The 22728-nt window shown below is 41.5% G+C and overlaps 1 protein-coding gene across 4 annotated transcripts in view; it reads left to right on the top strand.

Annotated features, from left to right (window-relative positions):
- The window catches only part of TMEM212 (transmembrane protein 212), a 52233-nt gene that overhangs the window by 13316 nt on the left and 16189 nt on the right, over positions 1 to 22728 (top strand). For 3 of the 4 annotated variants that reach the window (XM_042998984.1, XM_007077085.3, XM_042998983.1), the window contains exon 1: positions 16152 to 16325. In XM_042998984.1, coding sequence (XP_042854918.1) covers positions 16167 to 16325 — 159 coding nt within the window. In that variant the 5' untranslated portion in view covers positions 16152 to 16166. Of the gene's footprint in view, positions 1 to 2310; positions 2589 to 13293; positions 13372 to 16151; positions 16326 to 22728 lie in introns of those variants that run through there. The other variant, XR_006222162.1, reaches the window with a different exon arrangement.

The following is a 22728-nucleotide window of genomic DNA, read 5'->3' as shown; positions in this document are numbered from 1 at the left end:
CAGCTCAGAGCCTGGAGCCTGCTTCAGATTCTGTCTCCCTCTCTCTCTGCCCCTCCCTGGCTTGCACTCTGTCTCTCTCTCTCTCTCTTTCAAAAATAAACATTAAAAAAAAATTTTAAAAGACTATTTCTTAAAGAATATTTCTCTTCCTAGAGAACTCTTAGCTCATCTAATTTCCAGTTTCTAAACCTAGGTGTTTGACATTCCAGCCACTAAAAACATTGTAGTTGCAATTGCAGAGTCTGTGCTTGGTAATGAAGAGTCAGGAAGAATATGAGAATCACCAGGAGACTGAAAAACGAAAACTGGTTTCCAGTGTTCAACAACAACAAAAAAATGTGACTCTAGATAAAATGAACTAATTGTTCAGCCATAATTTGTTGAACACCTAACCTATGCTAAACACCAAGCATAGTTTGGAGAGACAATAAGAAAATAGAATCCCTAACCTATAGCTTACATTCTAGTGGAGGGCCCAGATTAGATCATGAAAAGATACAGTGTTGGGGCACCTGGGTGGCTCAGGCAGTTAAACGTCTGACTCTTGGTTTCGGCTCAGGTCATGATCTCACAGTTCTTGAGATCCAGCCCTGTGTCGGGCTCCGTGCTGACAGCCCAGAGCAGGCTTGGGATTCTCTCTCTCCCTGTCTCTCTCTCTGTCCCTTCCCTGCTTACACTTTCTGCCTCTCTCTCAAAATAAATAAATAAACTTAAAAAAAAAAGTTACTGTACTGCAGTAGAGATTAGTGTTACAACGGAGACCAGAAAATAGGTACAGTGCAAGGGTAGAGAGGGACAGCCTTATGCTACCCAGAGAGGTAGACAGGGCTTAGGTGCAGATAAAGAGACTGACCTTCACCAGCTGATGAATGGAAATGCTAGGGAAGAAGAATGAGGAAAAAGCAGGGAGAGAGTGGCATGGAAGTTTCTTCTGATGGGTGAAAGAAGAAAGACTATCTTCAGAGTGGGGGATGTTCTGGCAACAGCCATCTTAAGCTGGGCTTCTGGTTCATATGTCAGATTAGACATACATGTTGGAGGGCAGATGACAATGGTTTTACTTGGGTGTCATTTAATACAGGTAGGGCTTTAAGCTAATCAAGTTATCTGTTCCTCCGATATTATTTGGAGCCATTGAAGAGGGCACTGTGTCAAGACAGTTGGCTGGTCACTACGACTGGTGGTTTCCACTGGACATCAGCAGGAACACCTGGGCACTGACTTGACACCCATATGGCTCCCTTGTGCAGATGCCAGGCTGAGGCTGTGTTCTCTTGATCTAGGGCTTTCATGACTGTGATATCTCCAAGTCTACACCTCAGCCTTCCTTGAATTCCTCTGACCTGTTCACTAATACTCACTCTTAGGAGAGCCTGGGTAGCTCAGTCGGGTAAGTGTCCGACTCCCGATTTTGGCTCGGGTCATGATCTCACTGTCATGAGGTCCAGCCTCGTGTTGGGCCCCATGCTGGGCATGGAACTTTCTCAAGATTCTCTCTCCCTCTTTCTCTGCCCCTCCCCACTCACATGCATGCTTTCTCTCTCTCTCTCTCTCAAAAAAAAAAAAAAAAAAAATATATATATATATATATATATATATATATATATTCAATCTGCAAGTATGCATGTGAACATTTCTATTTTGCAGCTAGTCCTGCAGCTTTTGACATTAAGGATCAAAATTCTCTTACCCTTTTTTTCTGGTTTTGTTGTACCCATATCCCCTCAAAGTGCCAGGTGACTATTGTCCAATTCTTTGAGCTGGGGGGAAGGGAAGATAACAGAGTGAATGGTGGAAGGGACTGAATAAAATGCGTTCATGGGAGAGGACAAGAGATGAGAGTGGAGATAGAGAGGCAGTTAACCAAATTGTTTACAGTGCTAAGTAGTGAGATTTTGAGTGGCTTTTGTTTTCTCTTTAATGCATTTATGTTAAAAACCTGTTTACAAAGAGCCACTTATTACTTTTATAAACAGAAAACTACTCATGAATATTATTATTTTTCTCAGATAACGAAGAATCACAATGAGTCAGCAGGAGTTCCCCAGGAATTAGTTATCATAAATAAACCTGATATAATATTTGGATAGAGCTACTAAGTGGATAAATCAGGAGAATACATATACATGGTATTTCTGATTATTTTATTATGTGGAACCAAAATTGATTAAATAATCTCCAAAAAGTGTTTATCATAATGTGTGACTCTCAACCTAGAGTAATGCCTTTAGCGAATTGCCACAAGGCCCCACATAGCTTCATCTAATAACTTACATGAAAAAAACAAATTTGTGTTTATTAAATTTGCAGCTGGAAACTGAGGGAAACATATCAGAAGCACGATTCACAATAACTTCAAAGGAACAGCAGCGTGGGTTATATTACTGAGATACCAAGCAGTAATATGTGTCCAGTTCAGCAAACCAGCTCTCCACGCCTGGGATGGGAGGCAACCGGAGAGAGAGTAGGTACAAGACCAACAACTTGAGCTGCCTGCAGGCTCGGGAAGATCTGCAAACACCGGTTCCCTAGCCCAAAGCTACCATGACGTTAGGCATCCTTAATGAAGACGCCACACCTGGAACAAGGTGAGGACTGTTCCTCCATTCTCTGATTAGATGGCAACCTTCATCACTTGCATATCTGTGCCCTACTGGCCCAATTGCGTTGAGTGGGGGAGTGGGGAAAGGAGAGATGGCGCTCATCCCAGAGAATTTGGGAGCTATTTTCCAGTGCCAGTGGGCCAATACTATGGCTGCTGGTATTCTTGGAGTCCACGCACTTGTTTGGACCCAATACTTAGATCAGCTAAAGAACAGATACCTTTCTGCAATTTCCCGAACTTGTAACTTCCTCCCCATTGAGTGTATTTGTGCAAAATATTGCACAAGGACTTTCAAAAATTGTTAAAGCTAAGCTTGTTTCTAAAGCCCAGCTCCCAGTTGAATTTGAGATTGATGGATAAAAGATGTTTTCTACTCTCATTTGCTAAAACCATGAATCTGGATTTGGTCCTAGGTAGAGAAAGTGTTCTTTACGATGACATATCCTATAAGAGGAGATTCTGGTTAACCTCACTGGTATTGATTGACCGTTTCCCAAAAGTCTTTAAGTTGGCATTTAGATATGTGCTCTAATTTAGTCATCTTATTATAAAATCTGCAGTGTATTTAGCTATGAATACTTATAACCAAGTAGGTAATAACCTTTTTTACAGGAAGGAAATGTGTACCTCTTAGGATTTTTATTTCTAGTCCTTTTCTTTCATCCTTTTAAATTTCTTTCTTTTCTTTCTGTTCTTTTCTTCCTTACTTTTCTTTGTCTTTCTTATGTCTTTCTTTGTTTTGTCTTTCTTTCTTGTCTTTCTTTTTTGCTTTTCTTTCTCTTGTCTTTCTTTCTCTCTTTCTTCTTTCCCTTCTTTCTTCTTTTCCTTCTTTTCTTCTTCCTTTCTTCCCACTCTCCTTCCTGCCTATCTTTCTATAGAGTCAGACAGTACTAAACACAAAACAGTTGATGACTGGGAGCGAGAGCCCAATCTTTATGTAACAGAGGGCCCCCAGACCGGCCTAAACTGTTGCAAATTCAGACAAGCCTAGGGAGGTTCCAGGGCCAGCTGTATTTGTGTGAGACTGAGGAGTCCCCTGAGGAAGACAACTCCCGAGGAAGGAGAGTCAAGGCCAGAGTCCTCGTCCAAAGATAATGTACTAGACCATACTCCCACTATCTGCCAAGGACATGCAGCGGAGCATCACATCAGCTGCTGGGTGAAGGCCCAGGGCCCAGGGCCACCTAGAGGCAGCTGGAAGAAATGAGTGTGGGATCCTGTGTGGCAGGAGTAGCAGACTCCCAGAGGGAGACAGGAGACCATTCTCTGGCTGAATTCTGCAGGAGGGAGTAAGGTCAGAGGAAAATGGTATGGCCTAGGAAATCAGAGTGTTTTGAAATATTTTGGAAAAAAATCTGAAGGGAAAACTGATGTACATCAAAGAGCATATTCCCTTATCATTCATGATGAGAAAATGCTGATAAAAGATAACTCACTTGTGCTATAGAGGTAGGTCCTCTGTTTACAAACACCTCCTTTAGGTTAGGGAGAACCTATGGGTTGTTCATTCCAAAGTTACTCTAAAGCCAGTATTTAAAAGGAAAATTTTTGCACCCTTAAAGGTGCACCCCAGGGGCACCTGGATGGCTCAGTTGGTTAAGTGTCCGACTTCGGTTCAGGTCATGATCTCATGGTCCATGAGTTCGAGCCTGGCGTGGGGCTCTGTGCTGACAGCTCAGAGCCTGGAGCCTGCTTTGGATTCTGTGTCTCCCTCTCTCTCTGCCCCTCCCTGCTCATGCTCTGTCTCTCTCTGTCTCTCAAAAACAAATAAACATTAAAAAAAATTTTGTTGAAAGTGCACCCAAAAAAAGTTGCAAATCTCCTCTAAGGAAATAGAACACAAATTTTGCCTGACTGGAATTATTATACTTTTGAAAACACAATTAAACCTATGTTGTAAATACTTCTTCCACTCGACAAAAGTATAAATGCACTTTGAAACGTCTTTCTTATAATGACTGTCTTTAACTCAGAATTAACAAGGAAAAGGTAAGCAGATTTGGGGAGATTTTTTTATTGCTATTATTATAAACACATACAATGACTTCTTCACAGTGTGTGTGGGCTTAGCTGGTTGTACACAAACATTTCTAGACATCAATAATACTTCTATACTTTCATAAGCTTTTAAGTATAGCACCTTGCAATAATATGGTCTCCCCTCATCACTACATTTTCTCATTTGTGGACCTCAGCAAGCACATCTCCAGGCTTCAGTTCGGGCCAGCTCTGACGTCGCTGGGAGCATCAAACTCATTGACCTCAAAATGCATATAGTTGGGTTCTATAATGTTTTTCAGGGTTTTTTTTCTCTTTTTTTTCTATATCAAGAGAGGAGAAAAAAATATATAAATTGCACGTGGCCTAAAATGGATGTCGTCTGGAGATGACGACTTGTGTTAACTGCATAGCCTTGCTTCCTGTCCACAGAACACGTGCCCATTTCAATATTTACAGAATGTATTATTAGGGAACATAGAATAATAAAACATGAAATGAGGCAAAAGCATAGGAATTTGGCTTTTATTTTCCTTTTGGTAGAGAGATTTTTGTCTCACTCTTGGAACGAACTTAAAATAAAGGCTGTTAAGCGAGGCTGGAAACAATTTTTTTAAGCAAAAGCAGGAGTTATATTCACCTTTTTGGAATTGTACAGATGTAACCTGTCTAGAGAATAAGAAGGATAGAAGGGGCGTCTGGGTGGCTCCGTAGGTTAAGCATCTGACTTTGGCTCAGGTCATGATCTCCCAGCACATGAGTTCGAGCCCCACATCAGGCTCTGATCCTGCTTCAGATTCTGTGTCTCCCTCTCTCTCTGCTCCTCCCCAGCTTGTGCTTTGTCTCTTTCTGTCTCAAAAATAAACATTAACAAAAATTAAAAAAAAAAAAAAAAAGGATGGAAGAGAGTAGTAGATGACATTAGAAGAACTCATACAATGGCATTTTTAAAAAAAATACTTTGGTCAGTTTAGCATTAAGAAAAACAAGGACACCTGGGTGGCTCAGTTGGTTAAGCATGCAAATCTTGATTTCAGCTCAGGTCTTGATTTCGTGATTCGTGAGTTCAAACCCCACATCGGGCTCTGGCCAACAGCACAGCCTGCTTGGGATTCTCTCTATCCCTCTCTCTCTGCTCCCCCCAAAAATAAATAAAATTTTAAAACTCAAAAAAAAGAAAAGAAAAACAAAGGGTAAGCGTTTTGTGATTTGTGTATGCATGTCTGTGCGAGTAAATGATAAGTCTATTTCCGTAGGTCTTACTGTTTCTTATCTCATACACACACACCAGAGGACTTACCTATATAAGGTCCATACAGAAGTGGGTCTGACTAAAGATGGCAGAAACTTCCTCAGAGTCTACCACATTGTGCCTCTCCTTCCTGCCACTCACTAAACATGATTTACAAAATGGACGCTTTCAAAAATTCTTCTGTCCCTCTCTTTCATAGGAAATAGACGATTTTCCTAACACATAAACACCTCTTACCCCAAGTTTACAAGAACGTGGATCAGGAGTCTGACCTATCTCTTTTGAAAAGCTGCCCATCTTTCATATGGAGCGTAACAGATGAAGTGCAAAAATAGCAATGGATACCACTCTAGGCGATCATCGATGCTATAAGGAGCGAGGAAAGGAGAACCTCTGTGAAGAGAGAATTGGAAGAAACAGTAGAATTCACTCTGTTTTTAAATATCCTAAGTGAATATGGTCTAAAAACCACAAAGCATAGTTTTATCCTCAAAGGATGTAAAGGAAATAGAATCTTCAGAAAAGAAAGGCTGATTTGTGCTGGGGAGAAAGCTGAAAAGAACATTTTATAAGAAAGTCAAACTTCAGCCAAGCCCTTAGTTTTTTCAGCCTGAGGCCTGAACTATAAAAATTGGAAGGAACTCTCTCTTTAGGACTAGACCAAAGAGTTTATATTATGGATCCTAGCAGCTAACTTTGTGTTAACTACTTCTCTCCCGCTATGCTAAGCCTGGTAATGGGATTAGGATGCTTCTACTCTGGCTTCCTTCTTCCACTTTCCTCTCTGCTAGGAAAATCTAGGACTGTTGGGCATGGAGGACGGCACTTGTTGGGATGAGCACTGGGTGTTGTATGGAAACCAATTTGACAATAAATTATATTTAAAATAAATAAATAAAAATTAAAAAAATAAAAATAAAAATAAAAATCTAGGACTATTATTAGCATCATTGCCTGATTATTGGTAACACAAATAATTATTGGCAAATAACCAAAACCGAAAAAAAAAAAGTTTAGCAACAATATACGAGACATTGCTCTGTTCCACATATCCAGACGATTTTAAACTCAGTATCAGATAATTATAACGTGTGACCTGTGGAACTTGAACGTTTATGCTGAGCTTATATCAAATTTATCCAAGTTGAAACAACTGAGTAATGATGTCAAAGATTCATACTTAATAGTTGAATTGTATTCCCTTTAAAACTTAAAGGTGAGTTGAAAATTTAGGAAAAACTATGAAATTCTTTTTTTTTTTTTAATGTTTATTTTGAGACAAAGATAGACAGAGTGTGAGTGGGGGAGGGCCAGAGACAGAGGAAGACACAGAATTGGAAGCAGGCTCCAGGCTCTGAGCTGTCAGTACAGAGCCCAACACGGGGCTCAAACTCATGGACCATGAGATCATGACCTGAGCTGAAGTCGGACACTCAACTGACTGAGCTACCCAGGCTCCCCAAAAACTATGAGATTCTTAAAGCAGGACCTGTTTCTCCCTACGGTATTGCCATTCAAATTGAAGAACTGAACTAATATAAGTAATGATGCATCTGTCACTAGAGGGGGTTAAAGCATTTCTGTCCTCTGTTGCCCTGGGGAAAGAAAGGTTCTAGAGAGTTGTCCTTCCTCCCCCTTGGTATGTGTGGGAGTATTAAACCCCAAATAGAAGAGTGCTAAACTTTTTTTTTCATATTTTGTTTTTCTATAAACAAACTTTATCTGTGGCCTTGTAGCAGACAGTCAGTTCCAGGAAACACACAGCAACAATGTCATTCCCCTTGCATTGCACATAATATAAAAACAGAGTTTAAGTAAATATTTGAATTAGGACAATTTGAAAAATTTGACTTTGGAGTAGCCTTTCCCTGGCATGTATTGATCACTCCTTTGCAGAGTGGCTGTTTCGGTAGATGCAGTATGCCAAAGCTGCACCGTTTAAATGAAGCCGGTTCAATGAAACATAGCAAATACCAGCAGGGTATCGTCTTAAAAACTCAGCCTTTGCAGAACAGAACTCAAATTAGGAGGCTCAGCTCCTGCTGCGTATCAAAGAAATCTGACTTTAACTAGCGGTAGAGCAACACCTAGTGCTAAATGTAGATATAGCAGAAAGATCAGTGGTCACAACTGGCTTATTAAATTACGTTAAGGTTGCAGTTAGACAGCTTTCTGTATTGGTATTTTGACCATGGAATTAGTCTGTGAAATGACAGGCATGGACTGGCTGATCTCTCAGGTCCCATTCCATTCTGCAATTCTCTAGTTGGGTCATTACTATGTACTTTTCATTCTTATTGCCCCACATGTTTTTTAGTGAACTTGTCAGTTGGGTAAAGGAGGCTTGCTTAGGCCGAGCTTTTATCTTTAATGTCAATTAGCTTTGTGTGGATCATGAGGAAGAAATAGAAAGGCTTATGTACTGGGACAATGAGATGGGGAAGTATCTAGAAATGCCTTTTTCTCCTCTTTAAAATAAATATATAAATAAATAAAAACCAGGGCAGGGTATCTGCATTGTTGAAAAGAGAAAGGAAAGTGTGGGCCTTTGTGTACACAAATGATAGCATCATCTGGTAAAAGTAGGTGTTTATACTGTGCTACCCAACTCCTTATGTCAAAAGGATGCACTTAGTTTACCAGTTGTCCTATCTCAGAAAAGATCACAATATCATCTGAATGGAAATATGCTACAAGCATAAGTTTGTATAATCCACTTCTCATGAGTACAAATTTTCATATCTGCACTATTTCATTTTTCTATAGAGTAGGAGAAGACACTTGTTATCTATGAAAAGCAGCCAGATAAAGAAGTAGATGAAACCCTTGAATAGACAGAGATGCATAAAGATCATTCAATTAGATAGATCCCTGTGAATATGAGCCGCTTTAAAAGTTGGCATCACCGTGGATTAAAAGGCACATTCGAGCTTTCTCCCAGAGGCGGAAGTTCTTGCTAGACTCACGCGGTTCGTCTGTGGCCTTGTTTCTTCCTCTATTTAACACAGAGTCATGTGGATGTTTGTCACATGCTGGTAGAGCAAGGTTAAAATAATCCCAGGATGGGCACACCTCTCCTATATATTCACATACAATGCACATGTATCTGCAGTGCGGTCTCACAGCTCAGAGAGTCAACCTGGAAGATTTTCTTCGTGTTTCTATGTGGATTTTCATGGAGAGGGAATGGAGAGATTTAAGGTACCAAGATATTAAATGTTTCCAAGTGAAGCCCTGAGGAGCCAGCTTTCTCAGCAAAATGGTCTAGATAAAAGCAGTTTCATTCATTCATTCATTCATTCATTCATTCATTCATCAGTACTTCCTAAGCATCTACTATGGGCCAGGTATTATTCTTGGCTCTGGAATGTAACAGGGAACAAAACAAAGTCTTTGCCTTCATGGAGCTTTCATTTTAGTCGAGAAGACACACAGCTAACAAATAAGGCAAGAGCTATGAAGAATAAAGTCAGATGATAAAAATTAAGCTCAATAGAGGGATGGGGGAAGAGATTGATGAGAAAGGTCTGTGATGAGGGGCTTTTTGAGCAGAGACCTGGATGAATTGTGGGAATGATCAAGTGTTTGTACCATCTTAGCTCACCTTGCTTTCTTGTATTATGAGCATACAGAAAAGTGAGGTTCCTGATATTTTAACCATTGCTTGGAGAGTAGAGTAAGGACTCTGTTTCCTGGCCAATCAGAAGCTGGTTTAGAGAGGTTAACCCTACCTAGCCACTCTCAGCTAGTGGATGGGGATTTATCTTTGAGTTCCCTGCATGTCCAGAGCCTCACTTAATTCTCATCAATCTATTTATCTACACGAGGTACTCCATGGCTCCTAATGGTACCAGTTGCCTCCCAGCTTTTCATCCCTTTCCAAGGAGCTGGAAAAGAAGAGCGATTTGGCTTTACGTTCCTTCAATCCTTTCCCTTCTTGGCCTCTGCTGTGTTGGTTGACAAGTTTTAATTATTTTATGACACAGTCACCAGGGCTGGGCTGAGATCACCAATTTGTTACTCAAAGGCTGTTAATTATCCAGCTGGCGGATGCTGGCTCAGGGCTGTCTATTGGTGTGCCAGGAGGGCAAAGTGAGGCCTCCGTAGAGGAACTCTAGGTGAAATCTCTCCAGCAAAAATCCAATTGGCCAATAGACAGTGTGCAGTGCTTGGTTTGTTCCCTTCGCTTATACCAGACAGAAGTGGATCTAGCTGGTGGTTCCCAGCCCTCAAGGAGATAGCATTTTTACTGATAAAGGCTTCTTAGAGACAGGCATTTGGGCCACGCAGGCAGTTTAGCTCCCTTGGGATTTCTTTCAAGTCACGGCATCTTAGATATGGAAGGAATCTTAAAAATTATCTAGTCTAACCTCCACATGTTGCCGAGAAGAACATCAAGATTGTGAGAGGTTTTGATTTACTCAAGGTCACACAGCCGTGGTCTTTCCCTACTGCATTATGCTGCTCCCCCATCTTATTCATTTGTTTTAGCCTCCACCCTTGGCCAGCCATTCGGGAACAATGTGTGCAACAGCCATCATCTCCACACTAAGGGCAAGAGCCCCCGCGTGAAGCACTGAAAGATGGAAAACAAGGCACAGCAATGCTCTAGATAGAAATTCGGATTTCTACTTCAGTACATAGAAATGAAACTTTGGTTTTAGTTTTCCCCTTTGTTCTAATTTTGTAAAATGAAATAACGAAGAATCTCTCGCTCCCTCCCTCTCTCTCTCCCTAACTGGGAGTAGAATCAGCAGTTCTAAAACTGTCTCCTCTGTGGATACGCAGCATCATCTCCCTTCCTATCATGTTCTTGGTTTGAGTACAACCCTGGTGTGCAGCTTTGGTATGCTTCATGGTTCAATTTTCACATATGCATATATGTTTTACAAGATGTAGTACATCTGTAAACTGACCTGGTAGTGAAGAACAAAAATTACCAGCTTCAGAGTCAAGCATCCCCAGATTCAAAGCCAGGATTCAAATGCTGATTGGTTGTGTCACCTTTGTTATTTAACACCTCAGAACCTCAGCTTTGTCATCTGTAAAATGGGAAAAACAATGACAACGGTAGTGAAGCCATCCTCACCGTTCCTCCCTCTCTTTTGCTTATTGCATGGATATAATTGGATCCAAACGTGGGTTTAGTTTCTCACAGAGCAATTTGGTTCTTTCCTTTTTCAAAAATGCCAAGAGAAGGAACTAAATGAGTATACATTTCCTGTCTAAGAGGATTTCAAGGTCTGTCCCTGAAATCAACTTAAAAACAAGCATAATCTGAGAACATTTCAGGTTGCATAGAGTTCCTTCTCTCTCATTCTGCTCCTTTGCCCTTTCTCTCTATTTATTTCCCTTTTGTCCACCCTACAAATATCTTTTGTAAAATGTACATGAATGGCCCGTGGTTTCCATCGGTCCTCTGTCCTGGAATCAACTCTGTCCAGACCCAGGCTTTGGATCTGTGAGTGACGCAAGAAGCTGTTTTTGGCTTCGGGAATGTTTTCTTCTATGTTCTGACTCCCCTCTTGTTGTCCTTCTTTCCTCTCCATCTTCTCTCCACCTCTCTTCCCCAGACACCCCCACTGTTTCTCTCTTCCTGTTTTCTTAGTTTCTTCCCCGCTCCTTGGTGGTCAAAGCACCAATCAATCACAGCCGCTGCCACAATCTCAGTTCTATCTGTGGCTCCTCTGTCTCCATGATTAAACAAGATAGGAGCAGCCTTTCCAAGGACAGACCATCTCCACAGTAGCCTGTGGGAGGCTGCCTGGTGAGGTCAAGCCTGCCAATAAGAGCATTTCCTTGCAGCTGCAAGGCTCGGGAGAGCAAACTGACAGCGAGCTGCACGAGTTTGCCGCGACACACTTAAGTTGTTTTGCTCTGCAAAAACATGGGAAAATTCTGATAAATTCCAGATGATTTCAAAACACATTTGGGGGTCAGATATACAAAAGGCAGATAAAATCTAAATTAGGTAAGTACAAGTTGATGCACAAATCTCTATTTGGGTCCAAACATCTTGCAGATTGGAAGGCTTTAAATTTGACAATTCCCAGTTAGGGATGATAAAAATTGAACTTTGCTCTCCTTAAACCCCAAGCCATTATGAGAAGAGAGGGTTCACTCAAAGTTGAAGTCAAATGGTTAGTAAAAAGCAGAAGCAAATGAATGATCATTAGGAAGGTTTTTATGCTGTTAAGACACTTGAATAGCTGGAAAGACAAAAGAGTATATAGAAGATACTCATCACTGGGTCCGCATGAACGATATGTCTTCACAGTGTAAGCTAACATACCTGTTCCATTGTCCCTATTCTAAGAAGACGGGCTCCATGTTGGTGTTGAAGGCAGGCAGTGGATTTTTCCTTACAGTCCTTGTACTGTGACCTGCATTCATCAATACTGTCAAGGATTATTGAGCCAGTTGTAGCCATATGTCTGAATAAAAGTTAGACCTTTCATTTTACACAGTTAATGAATTTGCTTTTTTTTTTCCTCACCATTCAATTTAAAATTTTTGTACCTATAGAAAAGCTGAAAAAAGCATAAGAAACACTAAACTAGTTTCACCAATGGGACATTCTTTTATATAAATATCATGCCATTCATTCTCCCAAGATACTCAGCATTGATACACTGTTATCCAATATTAAATGCATATTTAAATTTTTCCAATTGTCTCAGTAATATTTTATTACCTTTCATGACATGGACAATTTTGAAGAGTCCAGGCTACTGCTTCGTAAATGTGCCCATAACCCGAATTTGTCTGATTGTTTCTTTGTGATTAGATTCAGGCCAAACATTTTTGCCCAAAACACTATTCAGGTGACAGTGTAGACTTCCATTGCATCATATCAGGAGGCACTGATGTCAATTTCTCCTGGTATTGGTGATACAAAGTTTGATCACTTGGTTAAGGTGGTGACCGCCATATTTTCCGCTGTAAGAGTATCCTTTTCCATTGTGCTTGAATCCCAAGCACAAGGGGGGTAGCAGAGTGTTAATTTTCTAATTTTGTCATTCCTCTTGTATATATTAGATGAAATCCTTAGTATCAAACCCGGGTCTTTCTGATGTCAAAGTTCATGCTCTTTCTGCTACCGGAGCTACCTCTCCAATATGTAAACAAATGAAGCTAATCATCTGAAGCTGCTGGGACAATAAAGCATTTTAATTTCATCTCTTGTTTAGAGGTCTGTTTTCTTTTACCTTGACAAAAACAGTCCCCTTTCTGTAACTTTGAGACCCACTTAAAAAAAAAAAAAAAAAAAAAAACCAGAACAAGATGCATGCAGAGCTATTTCTAGGGTTCACATGTAAAGAGGTAGAGAGTGTCCAAATCAGCTTCTCTCCTTCAGCATTGCTGACATTATCCCACCCTTTCGGGGGGATTTAGGTTACATTTCTTTCTTTCTTTCTTTTTTTTTTTTTTTTTTCAGTGGCAAAGCTGGATTGAAGAGGAATTTGGCACAACCTCTGCCATTCTTTCCTGAGCAAAGACCGCTGGATCCCCCTAGGTAAGGGGGAAGGTAGGGTCTGCAAAGCAGCCTCCAAGGAGGATTGATTGCACACCCCCTTCCTGTGGTGCCAAATGGGAGGCAGGGGGCGCTGGAGGGGGACAGGAGGTGGCGGGGGGCCCTGTGAGCCTTGCTGGCTGCAGACACCAGGAACACAGAAGACATGGCCCATCTGAGAGGAAGCCCTGGTCACAAGCAGAATTACACTCTCTCCTTTCCAATTAGCTGCCTTCTCTGCAAGTCTCTTTGCTTTAAGGAAGCTGGTGCGGGTAGATTCCTGCGGAAACGTGTGGCTGGGAAAAATCCCTGGTTCTACCTCTGTCCCTTTTCTTCTTCACATTAAGGGGCAACAATTCTTCTAATCACGAATAAATTCAGGTTTATAAGTCACACTGGCAGTATCAGGGTTAGCCTGCCAGTGTTACAAACCCTAAAAAAGCCCCCCCAGATTAAAACAAAAAATATTCTCTTTGTTTGCCATCTTTGTACTGTTTAACATGAGTATTTCAACAGTCTCTATTTTCCAAACACGCAAACAGGGGAGAGTGATCTGACCCACAGTATATTGACATACCATGTAGCTATAACCTTGAGATAAAAAGTAAAGGAAAAAGTCAAAACAGCCCAAACCAGATACTAACACAAACAAGTCTTTCCTCAGTCCAGACCCCTTCCCTCTGTAGCAAGGGCAACACTAGGATTAGCACAGAGTGGCTAGCACTCTGTGGTTAGCACTATGTGTGGCATAGTGGACACACTTACCTCTATGCTGGGGCAGACGCTCAGGGCCCAAGTGCACAGCTACAAGGTCCAAAGTATTAGTTCATTTGTTCCACAAATGTGTATTAAGTATCTATTCTGAGCCAGACACAATTCTAGGTGTTGGGAACATCTTACACATCTAGGGCTTGTAAAAGACTTGGAAGGCCTCTGCCCTTGTGGAACTTACCTAGTGGCATTAGGAACAAAAGAGAGAGAGAATATCCTCCCACAATGTTGACAGAAGATGGGAAATAACGGCTATTGCAGAAAGCCTGAGGTGATTTCCTGGATCCTGTATATCCAAGAAAGCCACTGCTTCAAAATCTGGGTCGCACTGTGGAATAGCTATAGAAGGCCAAAACACGGAAAGAAAAAGGCAGAGAATCAGAGAGAAGCTTCCCTCCTCACCATTCATGCAAGGATCCTTTAGGAGTTTTACCATATTGATCAGGAAGAGTCAAACCTACTGTCTGTAAGTTGATGCATAAAAGCAACAGTAATGACTGTGCCTCTGTCCCATGCTGAAAGAACCCCAAAGATGGACCGCCCAACGTAATAATAGGGAGATAACTAAGCTTCTTTGCTATACAGAGCTCAGTGCTGAGAATTTTACATGCATTGGCTCATTTACTTTTTTTAATCACCACTCGGTGAGATAAACACTAATTTTATTCCCATATGAAGAAAGACCCAGAAAGTTAAGTAAATTGCCCTTGCCCAAGGACACATACCTGGCAGATAATGGATCCTAGCTCTGTCTCATACCAAAATCTATGTTCTAAACCACTGCATTTCCATTCATAAAATTATTTTTCATCATCTCATTTAAAAGAAAGAGTATCAATATAGAACAGGAAAATTATTCAGCTATCTTCAGAAAACGATCTGTGTTTTCAGATTATTATCTTAGAAGAAACAAACGTGTCCTATTAGTCAAAAGCAAATACATACCACTTTCTCAAATACATGAGAAATTAAGAGATAAGCCTTTTGCAATCGCTTCAATGTACATAAGCCCAACGTCTAATTATTGAATTGAATTATGATTCAAGAATGATTGGAGAGTAGGGGCCGTGGCGGCTGCGGTCATGGTGGTGGTTGTGAGGTGAGGCAGGCTGAGGGGGAGCAGCCCGAGGGGGGATAGCCCGAGGGGGGGAGGGCGGGGGCTGGTGGCAGCGGCGGGTGGACTCGCGATAAAAAAAAAAAAATTAAGAAAAAAGAATGATCGGAGATTGGTATTTCATCCGACTAATAAGTTACTGCTCAAAGTGCATTTTACAACTGCATACACTTCCACCTTCGTCCTCTACTTGATAATTGAATTAATAATAAAACACCTAAGATGAAACTGGTTTCGAGAAAACAAGACAGAACTCCATGATGAAGCGTATGCCCCTTTGGGAATGAAACCGTGTCAAAAATCTTTATCAAAACTTCAAAAGTATGGTAATAGAACTGAACTTTGAACAATGGGGAGAGGTCTTGCGTTTGCTTGAAATCATTGAAATTAAATGTAATGAAAAGTGATCAGAGTGCTTATTTTTACTTTGTTTTGTGGGAAATTGTGCTGGGAATGTGGATCTATTGTGCACAAAGGATGTTGGCTTTATGCTGGAACCACCAGGCAGGTTGAGTTGAGAAACAATTAGCTCAGTCAGCAAGCCTTTGAATCTGATTAAGCCAGGAAGTGGGCACTCCCCACGACAGGGCAGAATGAAGGGAATGGAGGCTGAAATCCAAAACAAGGAATGACTTCTCCCTCTCCCTCCCTCTCTCTCTCTCTCTCTCTCTCTTTCTCTTTCTCTCAGGAAACTAGTATTAGAATTAATTGTATCAAATTTATGTCAAGGATTACTTCATTACAATTCACTATCTTTGGTGAAACAAATGCAAGCTTGTTTCCAAGTAGATCAACAGTCCACATGCGTCATGGCTACTGTCTCCAAGAAACTTCTGTTTACTGAGGCCTGACATACCCTCATGTTTTGGTAACAAAATATCTTTGAGATCCAGGACCCAAGTCACAGAGGAAGATGCAGAGCCTATCCCAGGCTGCTGGCCGAATTCTCATTTCTCTGGGGACTCTCAGTGTATTCTCTGGAGTTATCGCTTTCTTCCCTGTCTTTTCTTACAAGCTTTGGTTCACAGGATGGAATGTCTGGATTGCTTGCCCCATCTGGAATGGAGCTTTGGTAGGAAAATATTTTATTACATATATTGAGAGAGTATAGAAAGAAGGGAGGGAAAGAAGAAAAAGAATGACGTGTCTTTTTGGGGGTGCTCCTGGGTGGCTCAGTCAGTTAGTTGAGTGTCCGACTCCGGCTCAGGTCATGATGTCATGGTTCACTATTTCAAGAGCCCCACATGGGGCTCTGTGCTGACAGCTTGGAGCCTGGAACCTGCTTCAGATTCTGTGTCTCCCTCTCTCTCTGCCCCTCCCCCACTCATGCTCTGTCTTTCTCTCTCAAAAAATAGACATTAAAGGGGCGCCTGGGTGGCTTGGTCGGTTAAGTGTCCGACTTCGGCTCAGGTCATGATCTCACGGTCCGTGAGTTCAAGCCCCTCGTCGGGCTCTGTGCTGACCGCTCAGGGCCTGGAGCCTGTTTCGGATTCTGTCTCCCTCTCTCTCTGCCCCTCCCCTGTTCATGCTCTGTCTCTCTCTGTCTCAAAAATAAATAAACGTTTAAAAAAAATTTTTTTAAATAGACATTAAAATAATTAATTAATTAATTCATTTCAAAAAAAAAGAATGACATGTCCTGTTTAAGTTTTGCAACAATACAAAGAAGTCAAAATTCTACAGAAAATTAGATGACTGTAGAACATATATTTCTATTAGTTGTCTCTTAAATGTACAATCTTTCTTAATATCATTTTATCATATACACTATCACGTGTACTATAATGAAATGCTGTTCAAGAAATTCTTAAAAAGTTGTTTTAGTCTTCTCACCTTGGTTTTCTGAGAAATTGGAATCTATCTTTTGAAATTTGAATTTTATTGTTTTAAGTTTTTTTTGTTTTTTTTTGTTTTTTTTCAATAATCTCTACCCTCAATGTGGGGCTCAAACTCACATCCCTGAGATCAAGAGTCACATGCTCTCATGACTGAACCAACCAGGTGCCACTAAAATTTAAATTTTAGAAAAGAAATATGTAAACCATAAAAAATGTAAAAAAAAATGGAGAACCGAGTAAAATAATCTTCAGATGAATGCTTTCACTAGAAATACTCAGGTGTGTTGACATGATCCAAGGATTTGCAAGCCCCAAACCTTAGTTCTCCCACATTTTTCTTTGCACGCAACTGTTTGAACTGCAAATAATTCAAGAATTTGGGTGATGTACTTCACTAACTTCACAGTTCATTAGCAAGTGTGCATGTGGCAAATATAAGTAGGCACCAAGTAGCTGCTCCATGTCTATTTACTGAATGACTGTACAAAGGAAGGATTAGACCGGTACTCCAGCCCTCTGCATCAGAGAAATGAACACATCTAGCCTTGTGAGTTGGTGTCTTCCATGGTGGTATGATTTAAGAGGAGTTACAGAGGCTTGCAACAAATCCTTCTCTCATTGTTTCCTGTGATGCATGACATTCACCATTGGAGACTAGAGAATTAGACTTTAAAGACTTTTGATCTGAAGGAGTTTTCTATTGAAATGTAGCCAGTCTTGGGAGAGGCAACACTCTAAGTCTTAAAAAATCTAACTTTAACTAAGATATCACCTAAAAGCAAGATGCTATAAAATACAATTTTAATCTATTTATTAAGTAAATATGTATTGATAACCTACTACATGCTTGAGTTAACAATGGGGGAGAAAAAAAAAACAAACAAACAAGGTCTCAATTGTTAAAAACTCCATCTAGTGGGACTTAAGGATGGTGAGTAGATGGGAGAAAGCCAAATGGTGCGAGTGTGGGACTGAACAAGGAAACACTTTGATGATGTTTTCCTTTTTTCTTTTCTCTTCTTAATTTTTTAAATGTTCTTTTATTTATTTTGAGAAAGAGAGAGCAAGTGGGGGGAGGGGCAGAGAGGGAAGGTGAGAGAGAATCCCAAGCAGGCTTTGCACCCTTAGCACAGAGCCTGATTGCAGGGCTCAAGCCCACAAACTGTGAGATCATGACCTGAGCCAAAATCAAGAGCCAGACGCTTAACCCACTGAGCCACCCAGGCATCCCTTCTTTTTTTTCTTTTACATCTACCTCCCAGTCTTGCCGGTCTGCTCTTTTCCTCATCTCCTACATGAAACCATATGTTCATTCAAAGAAACAGTTATTAAACATTTACCAGAATGCAAAAATGACAGTGACATTTATTCAAGCAGCTTCCACACTTTCTGTTGATGACCCAGAGTAAGAAAAACATTTTACATCCAGGACCTAGAATGTACATAGTTGCATGTATATAGTTCTCTCTAGATAAGTAGTTAGATTTTGATACATATATAGAACATAGAACAAACAGCTTCAAAAAAACAATATTTTACCTTCTGTGTCAAATGAATTGTTATTTTCTATTCTATTAATTTTTTTTTAATTCTGACTACAGAACTGACCCAGTGTTTAATAAAACCATAATTGTAGTCCAACTCTGTATTCCTTTCTTGTAATTCTTTGCCTATCCCTGCAGCCTATCCTAGAACATTCAGCAGACACTGAGAGTTGATTAGGATCACAAATTATTGAATACAGATTTGCTCTATGCCAGTATCTGTTTTATCAATTACTCCCAGAGAAATGACAAGGTCTGTCTCCAGCATACAGCTAGTTGGTGGCTATTTGATTTTGAGACCAATGGCATAGGGAATTGGAATCCGAAAGGTAGGATTTGGGGAGACAGAGCCTATGCTCAAGTCCTGATTCTGACATTCTTGGTATATGGTCAAGAGCAGGACCCTCACTCAGCCAGTTATACACTGCCTTACCTATAACATGAGGAATTTTGTAGGTAAAGAGAGTCCATGCAGAGCTGTCTAACCCTAAGATGCTCAGTGAGAACGACCAAATTTGAACAAAGATTGTGTAATAAAGAGCTTCCCCGGTTTTGAAGCTCTACACACATGCTAGTTAATACCATGCCTTTCGTCTGTGCTGTGAGCGAGGAAAATTTCTACCCTCCAGGTGCTGGGAGGGTACCCTTCACATGGGGAATTCATTTCCTGATTTCAGGGGGACAGAGGAATGTTCTGGCACCAGTTGCTTAAGTAACTTTAATTCAAAGTAATCAATACACCAAAGTGGCGTATTTGGGGGCTGCCTGCCCTGAATCCCATCCGTGCCCAATATCTGTCCAAACGCTTTGATCCTAACCTCTTGCTGCCTGCTCACTTCCCCATTCCATTCCCTGCCCAGTGGCTGAATTCCCCATCCTGTTAGCTTTGGGACCTCATCTCCTACCACTCTTCCCTTAGCTCATTCCATTCCCTTAGTCATCACACTGGCTCCTTGTTGTTTTCAAATATTCCAAGGTGTGTTTTTGCCTCAGGGCCTTTGCACTATCTGTTCTCTGCCTGGAGCTTCCTCCCACACAAGGCTTATTCTCTCACTTCCTTTTAATTCTTTGAAGAAATATCACTTTCTCATTGATGCCTTCCTTTATTACCCTCATTTCCCTATTTAAAATTGTAAATCTCAGGGTGCCTGGGCGGCTCAGTCAGTTAAGCATCAGACCCTTGATTTTGGCTCAGGTCATGATCTTATGGTTCTTGAGATCGAGACCGGCATTGGGCCCTGCCCTGACATCGCAGAACCTGCTTGGGATTCTTTCTCTCCCTCTCTCTCTCTCTCTCCCCCTCCCCTGCTTGCTTGTTCACTCTATCTCCCTCAAAATAAATAAATAAAACTTTAAAAATAAATAAATAAAATAAAATTGTAAGTCTCTCCCACAACTGGCATCCCCAGTCTCTCATTCCCCACTCTATTCTTTTCCTGATGGTCCTTATCACCATCTAATATACTACATAATGTATTTATTTATTGTTTGTTAATACCCCTCCCAACAAAATGTATATTGTACAACGGTGGGGATTTTTTTTTTTCTATTTTGTTTACTGCTGTGCCTCCAGCACTTGGAACAGAATGAGTCACATACTAGGTGTTCCATAAATACTGTTTGATAAATATGGTTGAATAAGGGAATGAGTCCGTGCTCAGGTGGTACAAAATGCATCATATCAGTGAACTCTCATTAGGTTGCAAGGACTAAAAGTCAAGCCAGTATTCACACTAAAGCAGGACAAAATCGTCATGAAAAGGAAAGCAATAAGAGTGCTCACTCTTTCAGTAATGTCTAAATTTGGAACAATGTGATTTTTTTTCTTTTTCTAGTGAGTTTCCCAGTGAAGCACAGCTCTGTCTGATCGGGGTCAACTACAAAAGGTCTCTGACTCGTGCCACAACTTTCCTTCCTTCCCATTTCTCAATGTGCCTGAAGAGTGAATCTTCCTTTGGTGGAAAGACAATGTGTGCATTTCAATCCTATTGACATTTCCTTTTGCAAATGACTCCATATCCCTTCGGAGACTTAGAAAAGATAGATTTTTACAAGCGGAACAGAACTTTGCATTTGTTCAGTGCCTTCATTTGAGACTTTCTGAATTCTTCAAAGTATCGGTCCTCAGAACTCTCCTCACTCTACTCTGATAGCCACATGATAAGCAGTTTTCCTAGGATTTCTGAACTAGGTTATTTAAAGGCCATCAGCTGCCAGAAAGTATGCAGCAAGATCACAGTGCCTGATGGACTGGGCTCTACTTGAATCCCGGAAAACGTGGCTTGGCACCCTCCAGTGACTTAGTTAATGGCAAGCCACAGTGCTGTATCCAGAAGCCTACCTGGAGACAGGAACTTGGGGAAAGGTGGGCAAGACGTCCCGTGCAGGTCCCAGTTTCCTCCCCTGTCAGAGAAGGGACTTGATTGTACCATCATCACTCAAGCCTCTTATAGCTTCAGTGGTCCTGAGATTTCCAAACACCTGATGGCCAATTTCCGCTTAGATATCCTAAACTTCTGTAAGCCCGGCTTGTTCCCCCAAAACCATCTCACCACCAAAAGCAGTGATTTCTTCTCCAGACTTTCCTGGCTTTGAATTCGATTTCAAACCCTAGAGTGACTTTTGATTTCAACCCTTCCCTCCAAACTAGTGCTTCTTAAACTGTAATGTGCATATGAATCACCTGGGGATCTTGTTAAAATGTACACTCCGATTCAGGAAATCTGGGGTGAGGCCGGGCACCTGGGTGGCTCAGTCGGCTCAGGTCATGATCTCATAGTTAGAGGGTTCGAGCCCCATTTTGGGTTCTGCACTGTGCTTGGAATTCTCTCTCTCCCTCTCTGCCCCTCCCCTGCTCGTGCTCTCTCTCTCTCTCTCTCTCTCTCTCTCTCTCTCGTCTCTCTCTCTCTCTCTCAAAATAAATAAATAAACATTTTTAAAATTTTATTTACAAAATCTGGGTGAGGCCTGAGACTCTGCCTGTCTCACAAGTCTCCAAGTGATGCCGATGCTGCTGGTCCTAAGACCACTCTGACAACAGTGCCCGAAACCAACCCACCCTCAGCCTCACTCCTACCCCACCGCATCCAGTCAGTTGCTAGCTAACTTTTATTTTTCTCGTGAGGCATATCCTTATCCATTCTTTCCTCTCATGCTCACTGGGCACCACCTCCCCCTCAACTCCTTACCACTTCCCACCCCCACCCAGGTTTCATGCCTACATGACTTTGATAGCCAACCTGTGGGAACCCATTCATTAATGAATCATAAAATCCATCTATTGCATAGCTAGCAGCATTTATAAAAGTAGAATAGAATAGAATAGAATAGAATAGAATAGAACAGAAATGGGGCACCTGGGTGGCTCAGGTGGGTCAGTTAAGTGTCCAACTTCAGCTCAGGTCATGATCTCGCAGTCTGTGAGTTCGAGCCCCATGTAGGGCTCTGTGCTGACAACTCAGAGCCTGGAGCCTGCTTCGGATTCTGTGTCTCCCTCTCTCTCTGCCCCTACCCCGCTCATGCTCTATCTCTCTTACTCTCAAAAATTAATAAATGTTTAAAAAAAAATTTTTTTTGAAGACCCAATTCTGACAGAGACGCCTAGGCCTCACCTCATTCCTACCCAGCACACACTTGAGCACAGGCTTGTCTTTCTAGACCTCTGCTGTGTCAGTCAAGCTCCTCCTTCAAAAACCTTCAGTGTTGCTTCATTGTCCAAACGAAGCCGAGATATGTTAGCCTGAATTTTGAGGCCCTTCTCAACCTAGCCTCATGTGGCTTTCAAGCCTGATTTCCTACTCTTTTCTACCAGGAACCAGAGCTCCTGCCCCTCTGGGCCCCTGTCTCACTGTTTCCCAAGCCTGGCTGCCACCTTCCCACCTTTACATGCATTTCTCCCACTGCCCAGACTGCCCTTCCCTCTGCCATCTCCTGCTGAAATCACACCCATCCCTCAAACCTGCTTCGGGTCCCGTTTCCCCCATGCTGCTTTCTTCCACGATCATCCCCCCCTGGAAGCGGTATCTTGTCACTGGGCCCTTCTCACACGGAGTGTACTCACTTTTCCTGCCTCATTTTGTGGACACTCTTATAC

Source organism: Panthera tigris, chromosome C2 (assembly GCF_018350195.1).
Source record: "Panthera tigris isolate Pti1 chromosome C2, P.tigris_Pti1_mat1.1, whole genome shotgun sequence".
In the NCBI taxonomy this organism is placed as follows: Eukaryota; Metazoa; Chordata; class Mammalia; order Carnivora; family Felidae; genus Panthera; species Panthera tigris.
The sequence above is the reverse complement of the archived record's forward strand: the minus strand, read 5'-3'. Positions and strand labels throughout refer to the sequence as shown.